Source organism: Pelodiscus sinensis, chromosome 2 (genome assembly GCF_052426305.1).
Source record: "Pelodiscus sinensis isolate ZL-2025 chromosome 2, ASM5242630v1, whole genome shotgun sequence".
Taxonomy (NCBI): Eukaryota; Metazoa; Chordata; order Testudines; family Trionychidae; genus Pelodiscus; species Pelodiscus sinensis.
This window is the reverse complement of record NC_143053.1, coordinates 230,942,464-230,963,781: the sequence shown is the minus strand read 5'-3', so window position 1 is coordinate 230,963,781 and position 21,318 is coordinate 230,942,464. Positions and strand designations below refer to the sequence as shown.

General features: G+C 42.8%; 1 protein-coding gene across 12 annotated transcripts in view; it reads right to left on the bottom strand.

Moving 5' to 3' along the window:
* Window positions 1-4,491: 4,491 nt before the first annotated feature.
* JCAD (junctional cadherin 5 associated) overlaps window positions 4,492-21,318 on the bottom strand; it is an 86,876-nt gene continuing 70,049 nt past the window's right edge. For all 12 annotated transcript variants that reach the window (XM_075922594.2, XM_075922598.2, XM_006110648.4 and 9 more), the window contains 2 exons: window positions 11,035-14,759; window positions 4,492-7,346 (listed from right to left, as the gene is read on the bottom strand). In XM_075922594.2, coding sequence (XP_075778709.2) covers window positions 7,312-7,346; window positions 11,035-14,759 — 3,760 coding nt within the window. In that variant the 3' untranslated portion in view covers window positions 4,492-7,311. The remainder of the gene's footprint in view (window positions 7,347-11,034; window positions 14,760-21,318) is intronic.

The following is a 21,318-nucleotide window of genomic DNA, read 5'->3' as shown; positions in this document are numbered from 1 at the left end:
AGAGAACGACCACTAGATTCATACACCTGGGGAGAACAGATTCTAAAGCTACTGAACAAATATATGGTGCAAAACAATGGTGGTAGTGAGCTAACATTAACATCTGTTGCAAGCTACCAGCCACCAAGAAGTGGGCCTGTTTAGTGACATAAAAGTAATTTTTCAGAGCACATACTTTAAATTATAAGGCAAATTCTCAATCCATAAGAGCATAACATGGTTTAATTAATGGCTGTCACTCCCCTGACGAATGCCATGATGCTTTTAAAGTTTCAGTAGTGCCACTATCTATCTCCAGGTGAAGGGAAACATACACACCCCAATTCCTTCTCAGAACAAAGATGCAAATATCAGCATGTTCATGCAAAACCTTTATTTGGAGAATGTCTATTGTTGGCCAACAGTGCCACCTGACTCACATGGTAGCATGGAAACTGAATTTACATTGTGCAGAAAAATACAAAATTCCTTGAAGACATTCATCCTGTGATATTACACAAATATTGTAGTTGCTTACCTCTGTTTCCTCCCTTTATCCCACTGAATCACCTCTTGGCCTCTCTAGAGCAGAGATCAACAGCAATGATTTATTGTTGGCAATGAGATGATCCACATGCTGGAGCTCTCTAGAAATACTTCTTGCTTTATGTAAAGACCAACCCATGCATACTGTCTGGATTTTACAACTTATTTTCCACCCACTTTAGGAATTATTTGGGGGATGTTTCTGGTTATTTTCTCAATGAATCAAGAGTTGGACAACTAGGCTTTCTGCTCTTCAGAATGGAACATCCTTCATTTATTATAACACCTTTACAGTCCCATAGTTTCCTCTGGATGGGAAATTTCATTTTATTTATTTTCTCTGCTCTGTGTTGGTTACTTCAGATTTTTTACCTTCTCCCTGAACTGTAATATTGGGAGGCATGTTGCAAACCCAGTTGGCAGCATAGCTGCCAGAGAGCATGCAGATTTTGGTTTTGCTAGGGATGTCAGGATTCAACTTTTTCTTTGTTTCAAACAATTTACTTTAAATAGAGATTATGATAAACAGCCCTGATTTATTCCCATGTTGAGGCTTTTGGTGAATAGTTTCATGCAAGTTGGAAATAAGAGAATTAAATTGCAAATAATGTTCTATTATTTCAGCTTCCCTAAAAGAATCCTTCTAGTGGCTTCAGCAATTTAACTGTCATCTACAAGTTTGCAGGCACGTGCTTGTGAAAATTCACTCCTCAGAGTGATCCTAATTAAATTAGTGGGGCTCCTCATCTGAGTAAGGCTTTATTAACTGGTGCAAGAGTTGCTGCATCATAGCCCTACTATCTATATAACCAAACTGTGGGGAGCAGTTGAGCCCAACCTAATAGAAGAAACCAACTGTAGCAGAACCAATCAATCCATTTATGGATCATGTTCCAGGTACAGTCTACCAATCCTCTCCACTCCATTTAACACAGCTTAATCTACCCTTTTAGTTCATGCCTCCATTTGCATCTTTGGTCTAAAGAGAGTCCCATCAAGTAAAGAATCTTCACAGTTATATCAATTTAACCTGGGAGATCTGAATCAATGGCTAAATCTACCTTACAGCTGGGAACAAGGCCCTAGCGATTAACGTACCATTGGTTGATTTAGCAGGTCTAGTGAAGACCTGCCAAATCGACTGCAAATAGTTCTCAGGTCAACCTCAGTACTCTACCCCAACTGATAGGAGTAAGGTAAGTAAACAGGAGAGTGGTTACCATTGACTCAAAATACTGCAAGTAGTTAACCTAAGCTACGTCGACTCCAGCTACTTTATTAATGGAGCTGGAGTTGCTTAACTTAGGTCCACTCACTGCAGTAGTGCAGACGTAGCCTGAGCTGCAGCAACCATTACACAGTTTAAGGATTTTCTGCTAATCACAATTAGTAAAGCAAAATAATTTCACCTTCTTCCTGCCCCCTCCCTCACCACCTTTCTCTCTTTCCCTCTACACCTGTGAGTTTAGGCCTATTCCTCACAGAGAAGCTCAGCAAAAGTTAAATTTCTAATGCAAGCACTAGAAACACCTCAGCCAACAGGCTACATGTGTTTCCAAGGCAGCAGAACAGACTGTATCTATTACTGTGTACTTACCACACTGAAGAAACAAAAGCATTTTTACCAAATTCAGATATTTGCATATAAACAATCCTGCCAGACTGGAGATTTTCAAATAGTTACAAACTTGACACATTTGTATTACTTGAACATTTTAAACAGACTGTAAACAATCACTTTTCTTCAAGATAGAGTAAGTGCTGTAGTGTATGAAGTACTTCACTTACCTGGAATGTCTTTGCACTACTTGGAAGTCTCACTACCAGAGCTAAATTAAAAGAGCTTAGTAGCTCTGCATAGGATATTTGTGTCTGAATCACAGACAACCCTGCCAATACAATTCTCCTTTGACTTTTGCTTTGAACGACCTGAGATTGTGAAGGCTAAATTACCACACTGGTTAGTCCTATAAAGATTGTTGAGTTAATTTAATGGCTGGGTGAGCACTCATGCAAGTCCATGGCTGGGCATTTCAATTGACAGATTTCTTTGGCCACTAACAGACTTTTCCCCAAACAGGCTCCAATTACTTCAAGAGGACCTAAGCACATATTTCCTAAATCAAGGCAATTCTCTGCTGTCTCTATTTCCTTCCCCTCAGTCAGGTCTGGAACCTGTTCTAGAAAAAAACAGTGATTCTTTAATGGAAAATGTAAGTCACAAATTAACCCCAGACCTCCAGAACGATGGATCTGTGTGAGTGGCTGATTAGGCCTGCTTATAATCTCATTGGCTTCCACAGAACTCCACGTGGAAATAAAGGGCTTGCTCACTGTGTCCCCGATTAGACTAGGAGTCAACATAACTCCCCTTTATTTGTGGTTGGCAAAGGAGTGAACAATACAGACAAGCGGAGGAAGGAGCTGCAAGCGGAGGAAGGAGCTGCAGAAGATCACTACCCTTCTTCCCGACAGAAGAAAAGTGTCTGGAGATTTGAAGCTCTGACCTTCTTCCTGAAAGTGGCATTATTGCACCGGCAATGAGTGATATTAATGTGACTAGTTCTTTGGTTTTATTCTCACTTTGAAGCATGACAGGAAAATAGAAGATGGTGGGTTCCTATAATGGGGTTCACATTCCTCTTGTGCGTGCCCCTTTGACCAATTGCACACATTTGCACTCCCTCTTTCTCTGTTTCTTCCTGCTCTGGAATAGAGACATGGCTCAGGATTCCCTTCCCGGAGACAATGTCCTTGCCCTCTTGGGGTACCTCGCTACAGCTCGCTCTCTCTGGGCCACTATGCTTCACTTCCCCCTCTGGGGTGTCCTAATGTCCACACCACTTCCTCCCAATGCCAAAAGGGAGTAGGGAGCATCTCAGGCCAGGGTCTCTGTAGATAGAAGCTATCTGCTGTGTCCATGTATTTAAATTCCACTGCTGTTCTAATTCTCTGAGGGTATGTCTACACTACCCCGCTAGTTCGAACTAGCGGGGTAATGTATGCATACCGCACTTGCTAATGAAGCCCGGGATTTGAATTTCCCGGGCTTCATTAGCATAAGCGGGGAGCCGCCATTTTTAAATCCCCGCTGCTTCGAACCCCGTGTAGCGCGGCTACACGGGGCTCGAACTAGGTAGTTCGGACTAGGGTCCTATTCCGAACTACCGGTACTCCTCGTGAAACGAGGTGTACCGGTAGTTCGGAATAGGCACCCTAGTCCGAACTACCTAGTTCGAGCCCCGTGTAGCCGCGCTACACGGGGTTCGAAGCAGCGGGGATTTAAAAATGGCGGCTCCCCGCTTATGCTAATGAAGCCCGGGAAATTCAAATCCCGGGCTTCATTAGCAAGTGCGGTATGCATACATTACCCCGCTAGTTCGAACTAGCGGGGTAGTGTAGACATACCCTGAGTCACTTCCCCTTGGCCCTGCACCGTCTCTTGCTTCACAGCCTTGCCCAACAGAATCCCAGCAACCAGCTCAGGGATCTTTCTTGTTCACTCAGTCCAGGGCTCTGCAGCTCTGCCAGCCAACTAGCCACACGCCTATAGCTCTGGCAAGGAACTGGCTCTAGCTCAGCAAGTCTTTGTAGTAGCTTGCTGGGCCCTTATTGGCTACTTCTCACACAGCTTTTCCAGGGAGCTTGGAGGTCTCGGGGCCTACTCCACCTCATCACAGTTCTGAACTAACTATCTGGAGGTTTCTTCCTGTTGCTTTTTTATTTTTAAAGCAGGCAGTAATTCTTGTCATGCATATTTGGGAATGCCTGGGAATTTAGTGATTCCAGGTTACAAAAGCTATTCCCCCCCCAAAATCTGCTGTCTTGTTTACCCACAGGATGGCTGCAGCATGCATTCTTCCTACATTGGGATTTGGAGGGATCACCAAGGACATTCAGTGCCTGATGCTCGCTGTTATTCTGACTTGGTACCATTTTGCACCCTCACTGCATTGCTGTAAATGATACACAAGACTTAGGGAGAAGGACAAGCAGGCTCTTGCCTCCCTTTCCACGCAGACCTCGACCTTTCTGCTGAGACAACTCCACCACCATTGCTAGCACCTGCCACTTGGGGGATGGTTTTATACACATAGTAAGAAAGGCACAGAGACAAGAAACTGAACTCACTGCTTAACTTTTTATGAGGATCAGTTTGGGATGTTTGCCCCAGCAAGTAAAAGTGTCCCTAAGCTGAATGCTAACTGCATCTGGCAAGAGTCTCACATATAAAGCTAGCCACTTGTTCCTTAACAGGATACATGTACTATAGAAATATCAGACCACAGGTTTATGAGTAATACAATTCAAGAGTATATATGAGTATCATATCTTAATAGGAAAGGACATGACCAGTGTTATTAGACAAATATACTATGTTCTTAAAGCATTTGTACTACGGTTGTTTCAGCTCAGTCAGTCACAAACTACTGTACCGCAAAGTTTATTAACCTGCTGTTTACTACTCTTTAGGCAATAAATACCCCCTACTCTCTGGGTTCAAATTTCTTTTAGTGGTTGTCTTTTTTCATGTCCTGGCAATTAAACTTGATCCACACTCCATGGATTTACAGAACAGGTGTGTTGAAAAAAAAATTGTTGAATGCCCCCTGCCCAAATTTGCCAGAATAAATGGATTGTCCCAGACATGAACTGCAGGAAGATGGACTGGTGATGGATGGAAGTTTACAATCCTCTTTAAATCCAAGTTTTTGCCAGGCATCTCAGCTTTGATATTCAACAGTATCATTGACATCAAATGGCTCATTAAAAGAAAAGCAGAGTGTGATTCTTTACTGGAAGAGCAAGGGGAAAAGCTTATTTTGTAGCCATTATTAGCACAGAGATGGTCCATGTTGTTGCTAATGTTGAGCTGTCAATGTAGCCTAGTACGGTCTACAACTAGAGAAGCCAGATTTAGAAAGGAGCATAGAGATGGGTAAGATGCATACAGATTGCTCATAAGTATAGCTGGACAATATATCTGCAAGGTTCAATTCAATAAATTATACAATCACATTCTCTTTTAATATACAACAAACTTTAAAAAATTCCACAATGTTCTTATGTTATAGATAAGAAGTTCTTGCTGCCAAAAGCACAGGATGTGTTTTTGTCTGTTTTTCCTAACTTACAAACCACCCAAAAATTAATATTTCAGGAATCTGAAATGTTTAAAAAGATAAGGTGGTTCTATAAAACAAGAAAAAAGTTAGTAACAAAGCCCTTTAAATTCATGAATAAATTGTCAAAACAACATCAGCAAACAACAAGATTTTTAAAAAATACACAGAGGTGGCCATAAAGGTTTTAACACACAAACATTGTGCCAGTTAATTCAGTATTAAACACAGCAGAATATACAGGCTTTTTATACACTCTTTAATTTTTGTTCAAAAAGCCATATATTTGAATGTCACAAAAGAAGTTGTGCAAATCTTTGGTGATGCCCACTGGTGAAGCCCAAATTCCAATGACAAATCTGACCCTGGTTTATTTACCACATTAGCCCAATTCAAGGCCAAAGTACATAAAAATGTTAAACAAACCCTGGCATTTTATCAGAGCTGCTCACAGACATTGAGACAGGGTCCCAAACCCACTTTTGGTAGTTATAGCCAGTGGAATGTTATGGCGGCACAGATGGTTCTTAGCTGTGTTCTCCAAAGAGTTGTTGCACAAAGACAAGCCAACAGATGAAAGAAAAATACTGTAGAAGTTAACGTTGTACTACATATGCATACATATACACTGATTGATCTTTTCACAACAAAACAAAGTGGCAGTACTGGATATGAGGCCATATGGAACATGCATTAAGATACATAAGTGACCTCTCCTTCGTCTCTTGTCAGTCAAAAGAATTCTTCTTAAAATATAATATTAGTAATAATACTTCTTTATACTGACCACTTAATTGTTTACATCGTAGAAAAATAGACAGTATTCTGTAACAAGAAATATAGTTAACTTTGTTAAAATGGGCTATTTTAAACCAGCAATTATGTCATATAAAGAATTTCTTAACAGCAAAACACAAATAGATAATACTGAGTGCAAAACAGCCAGTGGTATTGTTTGCATTGGTTCAAAACACTTAGTTGCTAGCTAATGTAATTACATGTTCTGTACATTGTACTACAAAAGTCTTGATCTTTTGGGAGCTTGGGGAGTTTGCTTTTATCTTCCTCTACATTTGGCAAGCAAATAAAGAATTCAATCAAAATTAATTCAAAGTATGGAAGTTCAAACTGATTTCACAATCAATTCATATTCATTCCCCTCATTCCAAAGCATTTCCCACCCCCTCAGTGCAACAGCACTTATGACTCATGCCTTATGGCCAAAGATTCTTCAACTTAACCAGGGTTTAGGCTTTAGAGATCAAGAAGTTGAGCTTATAAATTCACATTCCTTTAAAATCATTTTACTAATCTCCTGTGTTCAAATTTACACAGAATAAGCTCGAAAGAGTAGCCTCATCAAGTTTACCATCCCAGCTGCCAACTGTTAAACACAGTTTAAATGAAAACTTTCCCAAGTGTATGCATTAAGTCTTAAAGCTACAAAAACCAGATGGTACCCAAGAAAGAGTCAGTTTTCTGTGATCACCACAAAGCAGTTATGTATGAATAATTAGGTTCCTATTGGCAGTAGTAAAGGCTTTATCAGAATACCATAAACACCACAAATGGAGGAAGTTTCCATGTGTTAAAACACAGAGCAAAAAACCAGCAAAACATTCTTAGGAAAGCAGACATCTCTAGATTCTCATCTGTGTTCATCTCACACCCTTTCAACCCTGGAGGGATCATACGAATCTGAAAAATGCAAGACAAGAAAACCATTAGTCATGGGTTCTGAAATCTACTGAAGTTTAGTAGTACGTGTAGCTGGCAAGAGAAATAAGACAATATTTTCTTAATTTAAAAGTACAGAAACACCCTCTTATATACACTACCTCTTTTGTAAAAGTCAATTTAAAAATTAAATAGTTAAATAGTTAACTTGCAATTTTTTTTTACAGTGTGTGTGAATTCAGTGCTGGTGCCAGACAGAGCCCTGGAGATGCAAATTCTTGACAAGAGCCAGATTATTGTCCCATTAGCCCCTATTCTGATCTGTGATTTGGGAATAACTCCACTCAAGTCAATGGAACTACACTGGTGTAAAACTTGTGCAGATGAGATCAGGATCAGACCAACCAACTAGAGAAGAAGTTTTGCTATTTTGCCATTGAACTGAGTGGAATCAGGGCTTGGTCCCTAATGGTATGTCTATACTGTGCCTGGAAACGAACCTGCCAGTCATGGGGAACCCTCTTACATCTGCAAGGAAGCAAAACTTCTCTCTTTGCCCTATTCTAGCAGCATTGTCCCCACCATGTGTGGTGGTACCCAGATGGGAACAAATTGTACAAGATGGCAATAGGGGTTGAGTCACCTCTGATTTCCTCTGGCCTAAACCAGGGCACTTAGATTGTAAACTCTCTCGGATTTACAATCTGGATTTTTTGTTTTGTGATTGGACAGTGCCAAGCACAATGGAGTTCTGGAAAATCACTGGGGCTCTGAGGCACTATAGTAATACAGATAGATCCAGCCTGACTGGATCTATCCCTGAAGCAGTGTACATTAGAAGAGCTCCTATGGAGGCTCAGACTACATCTAGACTGCAGCTTTTTTCCAGAAAAAGGTGCATAAATTGCACTCCGCAATTTGTGTACCTTTTTCCGATTGTTTTTTTGGAAGAGGCTTTTCCAAAATTTGACCCATCCACACAGGGCCAAATTTAGGAAAAACCTCCTCTTTTGGAAGAGCCCTTTTTCCTCATAAAATGAGGAAAACAGGGCTTCCAAAAGAGCATATCTGCTCTTCTGCAAAAAACGTCGGAAGAGCAGACATGTTCCCTGGACGCGGCAGAGAGAAAAACTCCATAGTCTAGACATAGCCTCAGCTCATGCTCTCATGCCCAGCAGAAAATCTCTAGGGAGATATACACAGGAAGCCTCTTTGAAACACAGTAAGTGCTAACTGGTGCAGAGAAGTTGAATTTGCCAACACAATGAGTTTGGAGCATATGGTGTAGCGCAAAGAGAAGAAAAAAAAATCTGGGATGGAGGATGCATGAAATGAAGACTAAGGCCTGAACAGTAGGAGCTGGGGGGATTCTAATGCCTACTTAGAATTCATGCAATTCATTCCTGGGGCTGGAATGGGAACAAATAAAATCCCTCTAAAGTATGGTTGAGTTAATCTCCATCTCACGGGGGAATTTTACACAGATTTATACTGACTCAGTTAAGTAGTATTTGTGAATTTCAAGGCAGGGGGAGGAGGGCTTCAGCCATTAGAGAAATGTGAAAAACAAAAGAAACTAGATAGTAAAGAAAAGATAGTATTGCGTTATCAACTTGCCTACCAAGTCCTTGTCAACCTCCTCCTGGCTGTGGCAAAGATGGCCATTTATAAGACCAGGGAGCAGAGGTTGGCTAACCGAGGGGCCTGTGACTGTGGGGCCCTTTTGTGCTCTTGTATCCATTCATGCATCTTGACACAGTTCCATTAGGTGACATCCGCAGGCTCTCTCAAGGCTTCTGACGGGTTAGGGGTGCCACTTCACAAATTTTGGAAGTGGGCGCAGGCTGACCTGGAAGGGGTGGGGCCTCGGGCGTGGTTGAGAGCTACCCTACCAAGAGCTTTGCTTGGCCTGGAACCCTTGCCCCATGACTTCTGGCCAATGGAAGAGACCTGGAGCTGATGGGAGGGTGCTGGGGGCTAGACTCCTCCCAGAGTCACCTGGGGTGAAGGCTTAGAATTCACATAACATGGCTGGCAGCTCATGGCCTTGCTGCTAATCTGTTGCCTGGCAGCTGTGTGGCAGGCACAAACCTTTTGAATAGAAGCCGTTGAAAGGGCCCGAGCCTCCCAGGCAGCTCCCAGGCAATGAGCCAGTAGAACTGAGAACCATGGGCCCTTTCAATTGCTTCTGTAAAGGGCTCGTGCCTGCCGGGCTGGCAGGCAACGTGGCCGCCCAACAAGCACGACCCCTTTAAATAGAAGCAGTTAAAAGGACTCGCGTGTCTCCAGCTCCCAGGCAATGCGCTAGGGGGTGGGGCCTGGAATTGCCTCGCAGCTCATCCTTGGACTATAGAGATCTATGGCTACACTTCTCAAGTGTGCCCATTCATTTTATTACCAGATCACCATGTTCAGAAGACCAGATGTGAGCTGTTTTTGAGGGCTGATCAATTCCTAGGTTAGACAAGACTATCCTTGACCCAAGGAACAGTGGACTCCAAAGCATACACTGAAAGATTTGCCCTGGTGATATTGATTCTGAAACATTTTGTATAATGTCTCATGAATATTATCAAAACAGTTTCTACCACAACCATTTAACTCTTTTCCCAAGACTTCAGCCTACAGCAGCAGGTTTATACTTTGTTTCTTCTCAGTTCTGATGTGTTGTGTTCTTATTTACTGGAGAATAAAAACCTGGACATTCACAGAAAGGGTGGGATGATAATGTGTCCTGGGTGGGAGGGCAAAACCAGGGCAAATGGTGTGAAATTTCATTTTATTTTTGAAATGTGCAGTGTTCTGAAACCATTAGGGAACGGAAAAGTCCTTCATGAATGAGCTTCAGTATTCAGAATCCAAATAGCTGCGATAACACAGTGAGCATTATCCTCTGCAAGAAAACAACTGTTTATTGACAACTAATCTGCTCGTATTACATTACAATACTGGTAGCTCTAGTATATGGCAGCAGGTACACAGGAAGATTATTTTTTTTGAGGATACCACAGGGGGAGTTGATGTTTTTAAACAGGGAATGTACAAGTAATGCTGTGGCACCTTAGAGACTAGCAAAAGTATATATAATATCACATGCTTTCATGGGCTTTGCAAATATATTTTTTAATTATGTTCATTTGTTAGCCTCTAAGGGTATGTCTACACTACCACCCTAGTTCGAACTAGGGTGGTTAATGTAGTCAATTGAAGTTGCAAATGAAGCCCAGGATTTAAATATCCCGGGCTTCATTTGCATCTTGCCGGGCGCCGCCATTTTTAAATCCCCGATAGTTCGGACTCCGTGCCCGCGGCTACACGCGGCACGGAGTAGGTAGTTCTAATTAGGCTAATTCGAACTACCATTACTCCTCGTTCCACGAATTAGAAAGCCTAATTCGAACTACCTACTCCGTGCCGCGTGTAGCCGCGGGCACGGAGTCCGAACTACCGGGGATTTAAAAATGGCGGCGCCCGGCAAGATGCAAATGAAGCCTGGGATATTTAAATCCCGGGCTTCATTTGCAACTTCGATTGACTACATTAACCACCCTAGTTCGAACTAGGGTGGTAGTGTAGACATACCCTAAGGTACCACAGGTCTACTTGTTGTTTTTAAAGTTACAGACTAACATGGCTACCCCTCTGAGACTTATTCCCTTTTAAAACAGTGCCCAACTGAATCCCAGAGAATCGTAAAACTGGGCCTTACCCAAACAAAAATCTCGGTCAGTCTTTTTCTTGCCCATCGCAGTTATGTGTCCATTTTCACTGAGAGAGATGATGCGCTTGGAAACAGCACCTGTGTGCACCATTTTGCGAGAGAGTTCATTACCGCTGATTGGGGCACAGCTACCTCTCTCCTCTTGTACCCTCAGTGGTTTCTCTTCATCTACTTCCTCCCCTGAGTCTGCACTCTTGATACTCAGACGCCGCATACGGGAAACTGAGTCAACTTCTTTCATTCGCACCAAACGATCCATAACAGTTCGGCTAGGGGGAGAGGCAAGTTTACCTTGTAATGTTTCAATCACCTTTGAGGTGCTTCTGACTCTCTTTTCTGAGCTTGGAATGATCACGTTTCTTTCAGCAAGTTGATGTGTAACAGACTTGCAAGGCTGGTCTGGATCCTTCTCTTGCCTGTTGGGACCTATATATGGTTCAAAACCTTGCTCAGTTATCAGAGTTTTAGAATTGGTTTCTTGGTCAGTGCTCTGACGATCACCAGTCCAAAAGGAGACATTGCGCTCTCCAACAAAGAAAGAGCTTTCTGTCCAGCCACACTTTCGTCTGCCCTCATAAGAGCAGTCTTTTGTTTCTACTTTGTCACATACTGTTCCACTTACTGGTAATTCAGGATCCTGGACACCATTTGCAGGGCTGGGGTTTTGGTGGAGACCAGTTTTGTCCCCAGGAATTAGAGACTCGACTGCTACCTCTATACCCAGAATCCTTGCAGCTCTTGCCTGCAGCGACTCATTTGGGGGGATCTCCATTGCATTTGCAGAAAAGTCAGAGTTTTTAACACCAGGCTCAGAATCAATATCTAGTCCCACAGACCTCAAATCTGGCTCAGAATGACCTTGATTTCTATTAGTTAAAGACAATCTCACTATAGAGCCTCGCTCTAAAGGTTTATCGTTTCTGGGACTTGAGCTTTTGTTCCATTTTACAAAATCTAATATATTAGCTATGTAATGTCTATCGTCCTTTGTCTCCAAGTCCACATGATTGAATGGATTACTCGGATGTACATTACTTGGACTACTGGATAAAACTCTCCTGACTGGGCCTAAACTAGCTCCGTGTTTGTTTATTCTGTTCTTGGCTTCCTGTTTTTTTGTTATGACACTTCCATCTGCTGGCCTAACTAAACTACTGTTCTCTTTCGCACTCAAGGAGCTTTGTGATCCAGCACAGATATACGGATCATCAGACTTAAACTCTGTACTCCAACTTTCAGACTTACTTTTAACTCTTCCTTGTCTAAATACAGGAACTTCTGGTGCCACAGTTTTTAGCTTCTTACAAGGTCTGAGTTCCTGAGTTGATTCACAAGTTGTGAAGGTTCCTGTATTTGTAGGAACACTTTCCTGCTTGGTTCCCTCACTCTCCACACCATCTTCACTACTAGTACTTTCTTCCTGCCCTTGAAGCTCCTTGTTAAAACTTTCTAATTCACTTATTGCATCCCAGGGACGGCGACCCACAGGTTTCAAGAGAAATTGTCCAAACAGTTCTTTACTATTGCAGGGAGCACTTCTCTCACCCTTGACAACATCACCAGTGCCAATTGCACCTATTTCCCCTTCCTGAGTTGGTAAGTTTGTGCAGGACCCATAAGGCTGGCTCTGGTAAGCCTTTGGTGAATGTACCTGAATTACAGAGGTGGCAGTCCTTGAAAATGCACTATTGCTGGAGGGACTCAGGTTCATCTGACCTTTCATATTGTATGTATTCTGCCTACACCTCCTGTTATTGGGGGGTAAATCTGCCTGGTCTGACCCAGCCACAGATGTTGTGCAGGACAAGAATTTTGGAGACATTAGTTTATTATTTGGTTGCTCAGGTTTTATGCCATGGAAGAAGCGTGAGCTTTTAGGGTCTTCAGTGAAACATGTCTGTGTTTGCTGGTCTTTGTACTGATCACCTGGCCAAGAGCCAGAGTATTTGAGTTCCCTGTGTTTTGTAGTCTGAGTAAAACTGAGGTCATTCATTTGTTTGAACTCCTCTGGTTTCCACAGCTCTTGTTTTTGTAACTCAGTTTTATTGGTCATGCTTCCTGTGAGAGCTTGTAACTCCAAGTCAGTGGAAGACATACTTAACAGACTTTGTTCTTGCAAAGCTCCATTGTTATCAAACTCATTCTTCTTATCAAGGCTTTGGGTTAGGTTATTGTTCCTATCCGTATCTGGCAGATTTGATTCAGATTTAACTGGGATGGATACCAAACAAAATATAGTTTCATTCATTTTTTTCTTTGAACTCTTTTTGGTCTGCATCCCAGTTCCAGGTTCAAACTTTTTAACTCTAGTAACAGTCTCACAGGTGCTATCCATATGTGGGTTTCTTACAGAAAGGTTGCCCTTTGTATACTCCTGATTAGTTTCATTCATGGAGAGGTGATTGCCTGTGTCACGGCCATCTCTTTGGTCAGGCTGGGCCCAGTTTTCCTGATCTCTGTTGGATGCTGCCAACCACCTGTTGCTATGTGTGGTACTGTCAGGCATTCTCTCACCTTTTACAGTATTTAGTAAACTTGATGGATCCAAAAAGGCACTATTAGATAGTTCAATAGCTCTCTCCTGAAAAGCAGTAGGAATGGTTCTACATGTATTTTCAGTGTATTTAATATTGTCCTGGAGGCTCTCTGGATGTGCTATTTTAATATGCCGTATTCGAGGATCATCAAAAGGAATATACTGAATGGAATGCAGGTAGTCATCAGTGTGCCTGGAATGGCTTTGTTTTCCATGAGGATGGTGATCATCTTTGCAGTGCTCACCCCCAGTTTCCAATGTACTAGTGGAGGGCGGATGGCTGACAACTGTCCTTTCTACTGGATGCCACTGACTGCTGTCGAAGTACAAGTCATAGTTAGGCACTTCACTGAGGGAATGCTGATTCACACTTGGTGGAGGTGGGGACTTATAAGATGGCGGCGGTACATAGACAGGGGGTTCTAAACCAGGGTCTGGAATGGAAATGTCTTGCTTCAGCTCATTTCCTTTGGCTAAACATGAACTGGGCTCCTCTGTTTGCTGGTGGTCCTGCAAGCCACTGGTTTCTATAGATGCCCTGCTCTGTCGGTGCAGTTCATAGGATGGAGGTTTAAGGGGTCTGCCATACTTGGGCTTGGCCAGAGGAAGAAGATGGCTTCCAGTTTCCCTGGGTTTTGCCAGTTCCAAAGGCAGTCTGTTTTGGGGACCGGAGGGTGCTTTAGTGCCACCTAGAAAGTGATGATTATTCACCAGGGAGGGAATTTCCACACACTTTAGGGTCTCCGGTGAAAGAACTCTTGGCAAGGACTGTGATTTCCCTTTGTCCTGGGAGCTAAGTATGTTGTCTCCCAGAGTCAATGAGTATAGATCTTGAAGCAGTTTCTCTCTATCACCTTCAGACATTTGTCTTCCTAATGTTTTAGGTTGTTTCCAGCTTTCAGTTCTTAAACTTTGCCATTTGTAATCACCAGGCGCTTTCCAGGTCTCTTGCAAGCCACTTCTTGTCACATTCTCTGTTCCTGCACCTACGTCCAGCTGACTTTCTTTAGCATGTCTGTACACCCCATGGGGTGGTGCCAATCCTTTCATTTCAGAGTCTCCTTTGTCAGTGTAACCCAGCAGTACGCTGAAGTCTTGTCCTCTTCTTCTCCAGTACGCCAAATCTTTGTCAGTCTTGGGCCCCGAAGACCATGCTAACTGAGGTCTGTCATAAAATCTGCAAAAGAAATTCAGCGTCACAGGCAAGCTATAGAAATGCAGTCTCTTTCCTTTATAGGGAATTTTATTAGAGGGTCAAATGCTGAATTATGCCAATAGTGTTTCCACTTAGTTTCTATAACTCATTCACAACCATACATCTTTAAAACGATCTTAGTAATTAACATACACAGTTTCTCACAAGTAAGGAAGGAGGCTAAGCTATATTCACATGCATGTTAGCATGGCATTTATTTGTTGTGTAGATATATAGAGACCTATTGAGTATATAATATAAAAACTGAACTGACTATGTTAAACAAGGTTTTGAACCCTACTATCTGCTCTCAGATACAGAAAAACCTACTGACTTCATCAGGGTTGTACAGGGGTAGCAAAGCATAAGATAAGAGGACTCTAGGTTCAAAAGAGAAACAGCACTAGAGTCTCAATGTAAATTTCGGTAAGAAATAGAATTTTGCATCACAGCACAAGGGTTAAAAGTGAAGAAGAGACTAATTAGATCTTTGTTTTAAGGAATAAGTCTCTCTAGAAGTTTCAAAATGTATCATTGTAGTATGTATCATTTTATATCACAGTTCTGATGAAATTGAGCATCAGGTTAATTTTTATGTGTAACTTTTTACATTTTAAAAAGAGGATGGATCCATTCTAGCAAAAACACATCACTGAAACATGAAAAAGGAGGCTAAAACAACGACAAAAAATTAGTTATCAAACTTAAAGATTTCTGAATTAAATCCAGCAGACAATATTAGATCCTTCCTATGTTTCCAGAGATAGTATGAAATACTTTACACAGTATTCCAAAGGAAAATTGATACTTTTTACATTAGAAGTTTATATTTTAAACTGTGGTCCTGCTATTCTTGTAAATAAGGTGTCCAAAAATCTAACTGCCATTATTTTACTGTGTAGCTGCCACCAGCATAACACAAGAGAAAAATCAAAATTGACATAAATAGGACAAGAATGTAGATGAACCCAAGAATTTCCTTCCTCCTCTCCCACCCCAAGTTATATGTAGTCAGTCTGCTCTTGCTTGCTGCCAAAAAACTAAATCTTCTCACAAAAAAGGTTTAAGTAGATAAAATTCAGAAATCCAAGTGAAATGGGATGCAATCCACATTCAGAACACTCTTCTTTTATGTATGTGAAGTTTATCCTATCAAGCAAAATGCTTAAAACAAATTGGGATAGACTATTTTTGTTTTAAGTATGATGGATTAAAACCCACTGTCTGAACAAAAAAGTTTCACCATATAAAATGCAGTGTGCAATATGTTTTCTGGATCCTGGTTGATATTAATCCGTGGGATATAACAGGACATAGCCTATACTGGAAGTTTTACCACAGAGTGAAAGCCACTATCTCTTTCAGCATGAGAAGCTTTGCAGTTGAACGTGAGCTGCAACTCTCTGGAGATTACCAAGGTCATTTCTGCTACCTTTATGTTTTCTTATAATGCTGTCGTGTAGCAACTGACTAGAGAGATTACTGTGAGTGACTAGGTCTAGGTAACAAACAAGTGAGGCATTGTTCTGTGCAACATCTGGTAAATGACAGGAAATATATGGAGAGATCAGTCATGCTAAACTTGTGGTGTCCAACCAGTTCTGAAGCAACTGGCCAAATAGCCACACTTGGCTTGCAGCTAGTGTGTTGGATACCACGGTGCTAAACTATTAAAACACACATTACAAAGCCACAAGCACTATTTATTCAAGTTTATAGAACATCAAAATCACTGAAGGGTCTTCTAGACAGTAAAGTAACAAACTTGGAGGTTAGTGATCGCTGTTATTGAAAATGGATCGGTGAAGTTCCCTGGCTTAAAAAAAAGCAAAGTTTGTGAATAACTGTTGGGAAAGTGTTACCTAGATTCCTAGGGGGAATCCACCAGAAAACAAAAGAGCCAGCCTTCAATGTACGCAATTATGTGAATGTCATTAATAAGGAGGCAGGATTTTTCTCTCTTCTAAAGCCCATGTTATTACTAGAGAAACAATTTAATCTCATTGTTTACAGAAGTTGTTTAAATAATATTTTGTCGTTATAGTAACTAATGAAATTCTACATATGATGTAAAACACCATACTGAAGATCTACATTATGTCATCATAACAACTAGAATTCAAAAAGCATGCTTAAGGAAAGGTAACTTTTCATGTACATTAATGAGGGAGAGAACATTATTCAGTTAACATCATGTGACTCACTGCAATTAGATTCAGGAATGAGGACAGTGGAGGCTAGGGATGTGACAGTGGAGGCTAGGGATGGGAATGGTTAACTGCCAGGGGCTGAAGCAGCCCCGTGCCCACCATGGGCAGGGGTTGCTCAAGCCCCGTAGGGTCTGCCACAGGTGAGGGGGGCACTCCAGCCCAGCTGGAGCAGCCCCCACATGTGCCGCTGGGCCCAGCATACCATGGGCAGAGGTGCTCCAGCCCGGGTAGAACAGTCCCCACCCATGGTGGGCTCAGCCTGACCAGACCAGTGTGCCATGAATGGTGGCACTCCAGCCCGACTGTGGCAAGTGGGGGCACTGCTCCAGCCCAGCTGGGCTTGAGTGGCCCCCCGCTTAGCCCTGTGTAAGTGGTTAACCAGTTAAACATAACATTTAACTAGTTACTAGGGATGTAAAATCCTGTTTAAATTAGTTAGAGGCACAGGTAAAAATGCATTTAATGGTATGGAGAAAAGTCTTGGGAGAAAAGTTAATCTGCTTGATTGAAACATCATTCATGTTATCTTGTTTAGAGAAAGCAATTTTAAAATCTTATCTCCTCCAAACCTCCTGGTCAATTTCTCGTTAGAGAAAAAAATAGTAGCAGGGTAATAGAAAAGAAGGCCTATGACTGTACTTTGATTTAAACTTAAGATGCATTCAGGAACAGCACCGCATCTACCATGACAAGTAATAGTAATCTTTTAGGCTACGTCTAGACTGCAAGCCTCTTTCGAAAGACAGCGTCTAGACTGCAACCAGTACTTTCGAAAAAGCAAGCCGCTTTTTCGAAAGAGAGCACCCAGGCAGTCTGGATGCTCTCTTTCAAAAAAGCACAGTTTGCATTACATAGTGCCTTTTTTCAAAGAGCACTTTCGAAAAAAGACGTTATTCCTCGTGAAATGAGGAGTACCACCGTCGAAAGAAAAGCCGCATTCTTTCGATTTAATTTCGAAAGAACGCAGCTGTAGTCTAGACACAGGTGAAGTTTTTTCGAAAAAAGGCTACTTTTTTTGAAAAAACCCTGCAGTCTAGACATAGCCTTAGTCTACCTGGCAAAAATAGCATTGTCTGGTTGATCTTACTACATTTAAAAGGCAAAACCGCAGTGGTCTGGGACCAGGCGCAAGCTGGGATAGCTGAGTCCCTGGTGGCTCTTACTATGTTTAAAAAGCAGAGGCGCAGCATCTGGGACAGTCCTGGCTCACGCTGGATCCCCCGCTGAGCCTCTGCTTCCCCTGGCTCCTGTGGAGACTGGCTTTTAAGCCAGCTTCCCCCATCACTGGCTCCTGCTCCCCCACCTTGCTACCTCTGATACAGAGGCAGTGAGGGGAGGGTTGCAACTAATTGGGTAGTGACTCGACTATCAAACAAGCCTAGATTTATCAGGGAGTCGACTACTCACTTATATTCCTAATCCAGGGCAGTCTGGTCATATCCACATCTGAGACTATAACTGAACAGCTATCATGGTGAGAATGATCAAAACAACATCACCACTTGCTGTGCAATTCTGCCCTACGCTACTTGGACTATACTGGTGATGCAAAAGTAAAAAAATTATAGAATACATCTGTCCTCTGAAAACCCAGTCCTTTTTACAGCATCTTCAGCTGGGTGTCCAACCAGAGAGGCACAAAAAACCAAAACCAAAACCCAGACTTAAATACAGTGGCCTACATTTTCAACAGAATAAAAATAAGGAAAGCTTGTTACCCAATCTATTAAGAGCTTGGAGAGTAGGATCAAGAGACTTATTCTCCATTCTGCTTGTGGCTTGCAGGTTAGCCATATTCAAATCCTTTAGCCTCCCGATGTCTCAGTTTTCTCATGTGTAAATGTGCGCTAATTCCCACCTTTGTAAAGCACTTTGAAGTCATGGGATAGAAGTACTATACGAGTTTTAAATATGCCTTACTCAGGACCCAACCCTGCAATGCTTACTCCCTGGTGCTGTAGTGTTTAGTCACATAAGCATTAGAGGGGAAGGGACCCATGAGAGTATCACGTTGGATGGTGTTTATGTAGGCATGACCTACATGATAAGTACCTATAGCTAGTACACCTGTGCTGTCAAGCTGTCTCTCTCAAGAAACATGTGTGAAATATTGGGGATCCAAGTTTTTGATTACTTCCCTAGATGTGGCGTGAATTAGTTCTATCTGCCATCATACTGATGATAAACTTTTAAACACAATTTTGGAAATTTTAAAAGAAAAAAAGAGCAACCGTAGCAGTATTTGAACTCAGTTCCTTGGCAGTTAGAAGGCCAACACTATGCACTGGTCATCATGCATTCTGCAGTTTACAGGTTTCCGTAATTTACTGTATCCTAAGATTGGGGCAGTTCCACCAATCATGGATCAGCAGGGATCCTAGAAATATGTTCTCTGAAGAAAAAAAAATGGAATATTTACTTTTACAGAGAATATTTAGTTTTTATATTTTGTGAAAAAAATAAAAGCATATATGATCATCAAGCAAGCTTTATTAAAAGGTCCAGTGTCACTGAAAGTACCATGTGGGACTGACTGCCAGAGCCCTGTCAAGCATGGGAAACTAAAGTTCAGCATTTCCTTCTAATTCTGGAAAAACATGGATTTTAGGTTGTTTTGATCCGAGAATTTTGTTTTTAATCACAGAAAACCAAGATCAATGCCAGTGGCACAGTTAGAGCAGGAAAACTGAATGGGCTTTGACTTGCTGGTGGGCAGGCAATGATGGGGGGAGGAGGGTTGGAGAGCCCCACTTCCCCCGGTCCTCTCCAGCCAGCCTTTACTGCTCAGCAGTCCCCAGAAGATGGGGCTGCCTGGGGCACACAGGCTGCGGGACACACCAATAAGGGGCCCAAGATCCACCTACCCCTTCTGCTCCTGTCTTGGTGCCCATTCACTCCACTGGCCACATAACTGCTTTTGCTCTCACTGTGGGTTGCTATCACGGTCTCTGGCCCCAACGCCAGCCCCTCCTAGCCCTGCCCCCATGAGTCACACTTCCCGCCCGGGATGACTCTCCCACTCCCAGCCTGTGTGTTCAAGGAGCTCCAGCTTCAATTTGGGTGGGCTTGGAGGCCAGGTCCACTTGGACTACACCCCTGATCCATGCTGTTGAGATGCAGCTCAGGAGAAGAGGAGCAGCATTCAAGCCCCACCACTATTACTTTTACATCCACTGCCCCAACTGGTCAGAGAGGAGTCATGTGACCTTTGTTCTACTGTCCCACGCTGAAAGGCAGGATGGATAAAGAGCTTCAAAGACTTGGCTGCCCGGGTAAGGAACAGTGGAAGCCCCTAAAAGTGGAGAGTCCTGAACCATGGGCCCACCCCTCCATCATCCCTTCCCCCAAAGCCCCACTCACAGCTGTCTCTCTCCCACTCCCGAACTGCCCCATCCTCACGGCCAGTAAGGAGTACCCTCCCACCTTCAGAGGTGATGGGATCATGGCCCCCACCCAGGAGGAAACCCACTGCTTTTAACAGGGGCTTCTGCTCCACCCCAACTCCGGTTTTTATGTAGTGAGGTCAGCTGCTGCAGACTCTCTTTCCTTAGTATTGTTCTGGGGCTCAAGGGAGGTTGTCCACCGAGGAGGCCCTGAAGGGGGCAGTACAAAGCAACAGTAGAATCATAGAGCTGGAAGAGACTTCAGGAGGTCATCAAGTCTAGCCCCCTGCACAAGGCAGGGCCAATCCCAACTAAATCAATCCAGCCAGGGCTTTGTCAAGTCGAAACTTAAAAACATCTAGGGATGGAGGTAACCCATTCCAGTGCTTCACCCTAGGTAACCCATTCCAGTGCTTCACCACCCTCCTAGTGAAATAGTTTTTCCTAATATCCAAACTAGACCTCCCCCACTGTAACTTGAGACCATTGCTCCTTGTTCTGCCATCCAGCATTTCTGAGAACAGCCTTTCTCCATCCTCTTTGGAACCTCCCTCCAGGAAGTTGAAGGCTGCTATCAAATCCCCCCTCACTCTTCTGCAGACTAAACAAACCCAAATCCCTCATAGGGCATGCACTCCAGCCCCCTAATTATTTTGGTTGCCCTCTGCTGGACTCTCTCCAATGCGTCCACATCCTTTCTATAGTGGGGGGCACAGAACTGGACACAATACTCCAGATGTGGCCTCATGAAAGCCAAATAAAGGGGAATAATCACTTCTCTGGATCTGCTGGCAATGCTCCATTAGCCTTCTTGGCTACAAGGGCACACTGTTGACTTATATCCAGCTTTTCATTCACTGTAATCCCCAGGTCCTTTTCTGCAGAACTGCTACTTAGCCAGTTGGTCCCCAGCCTGTAACAATGCTTGGGATTTTTCCATCCCAAGTG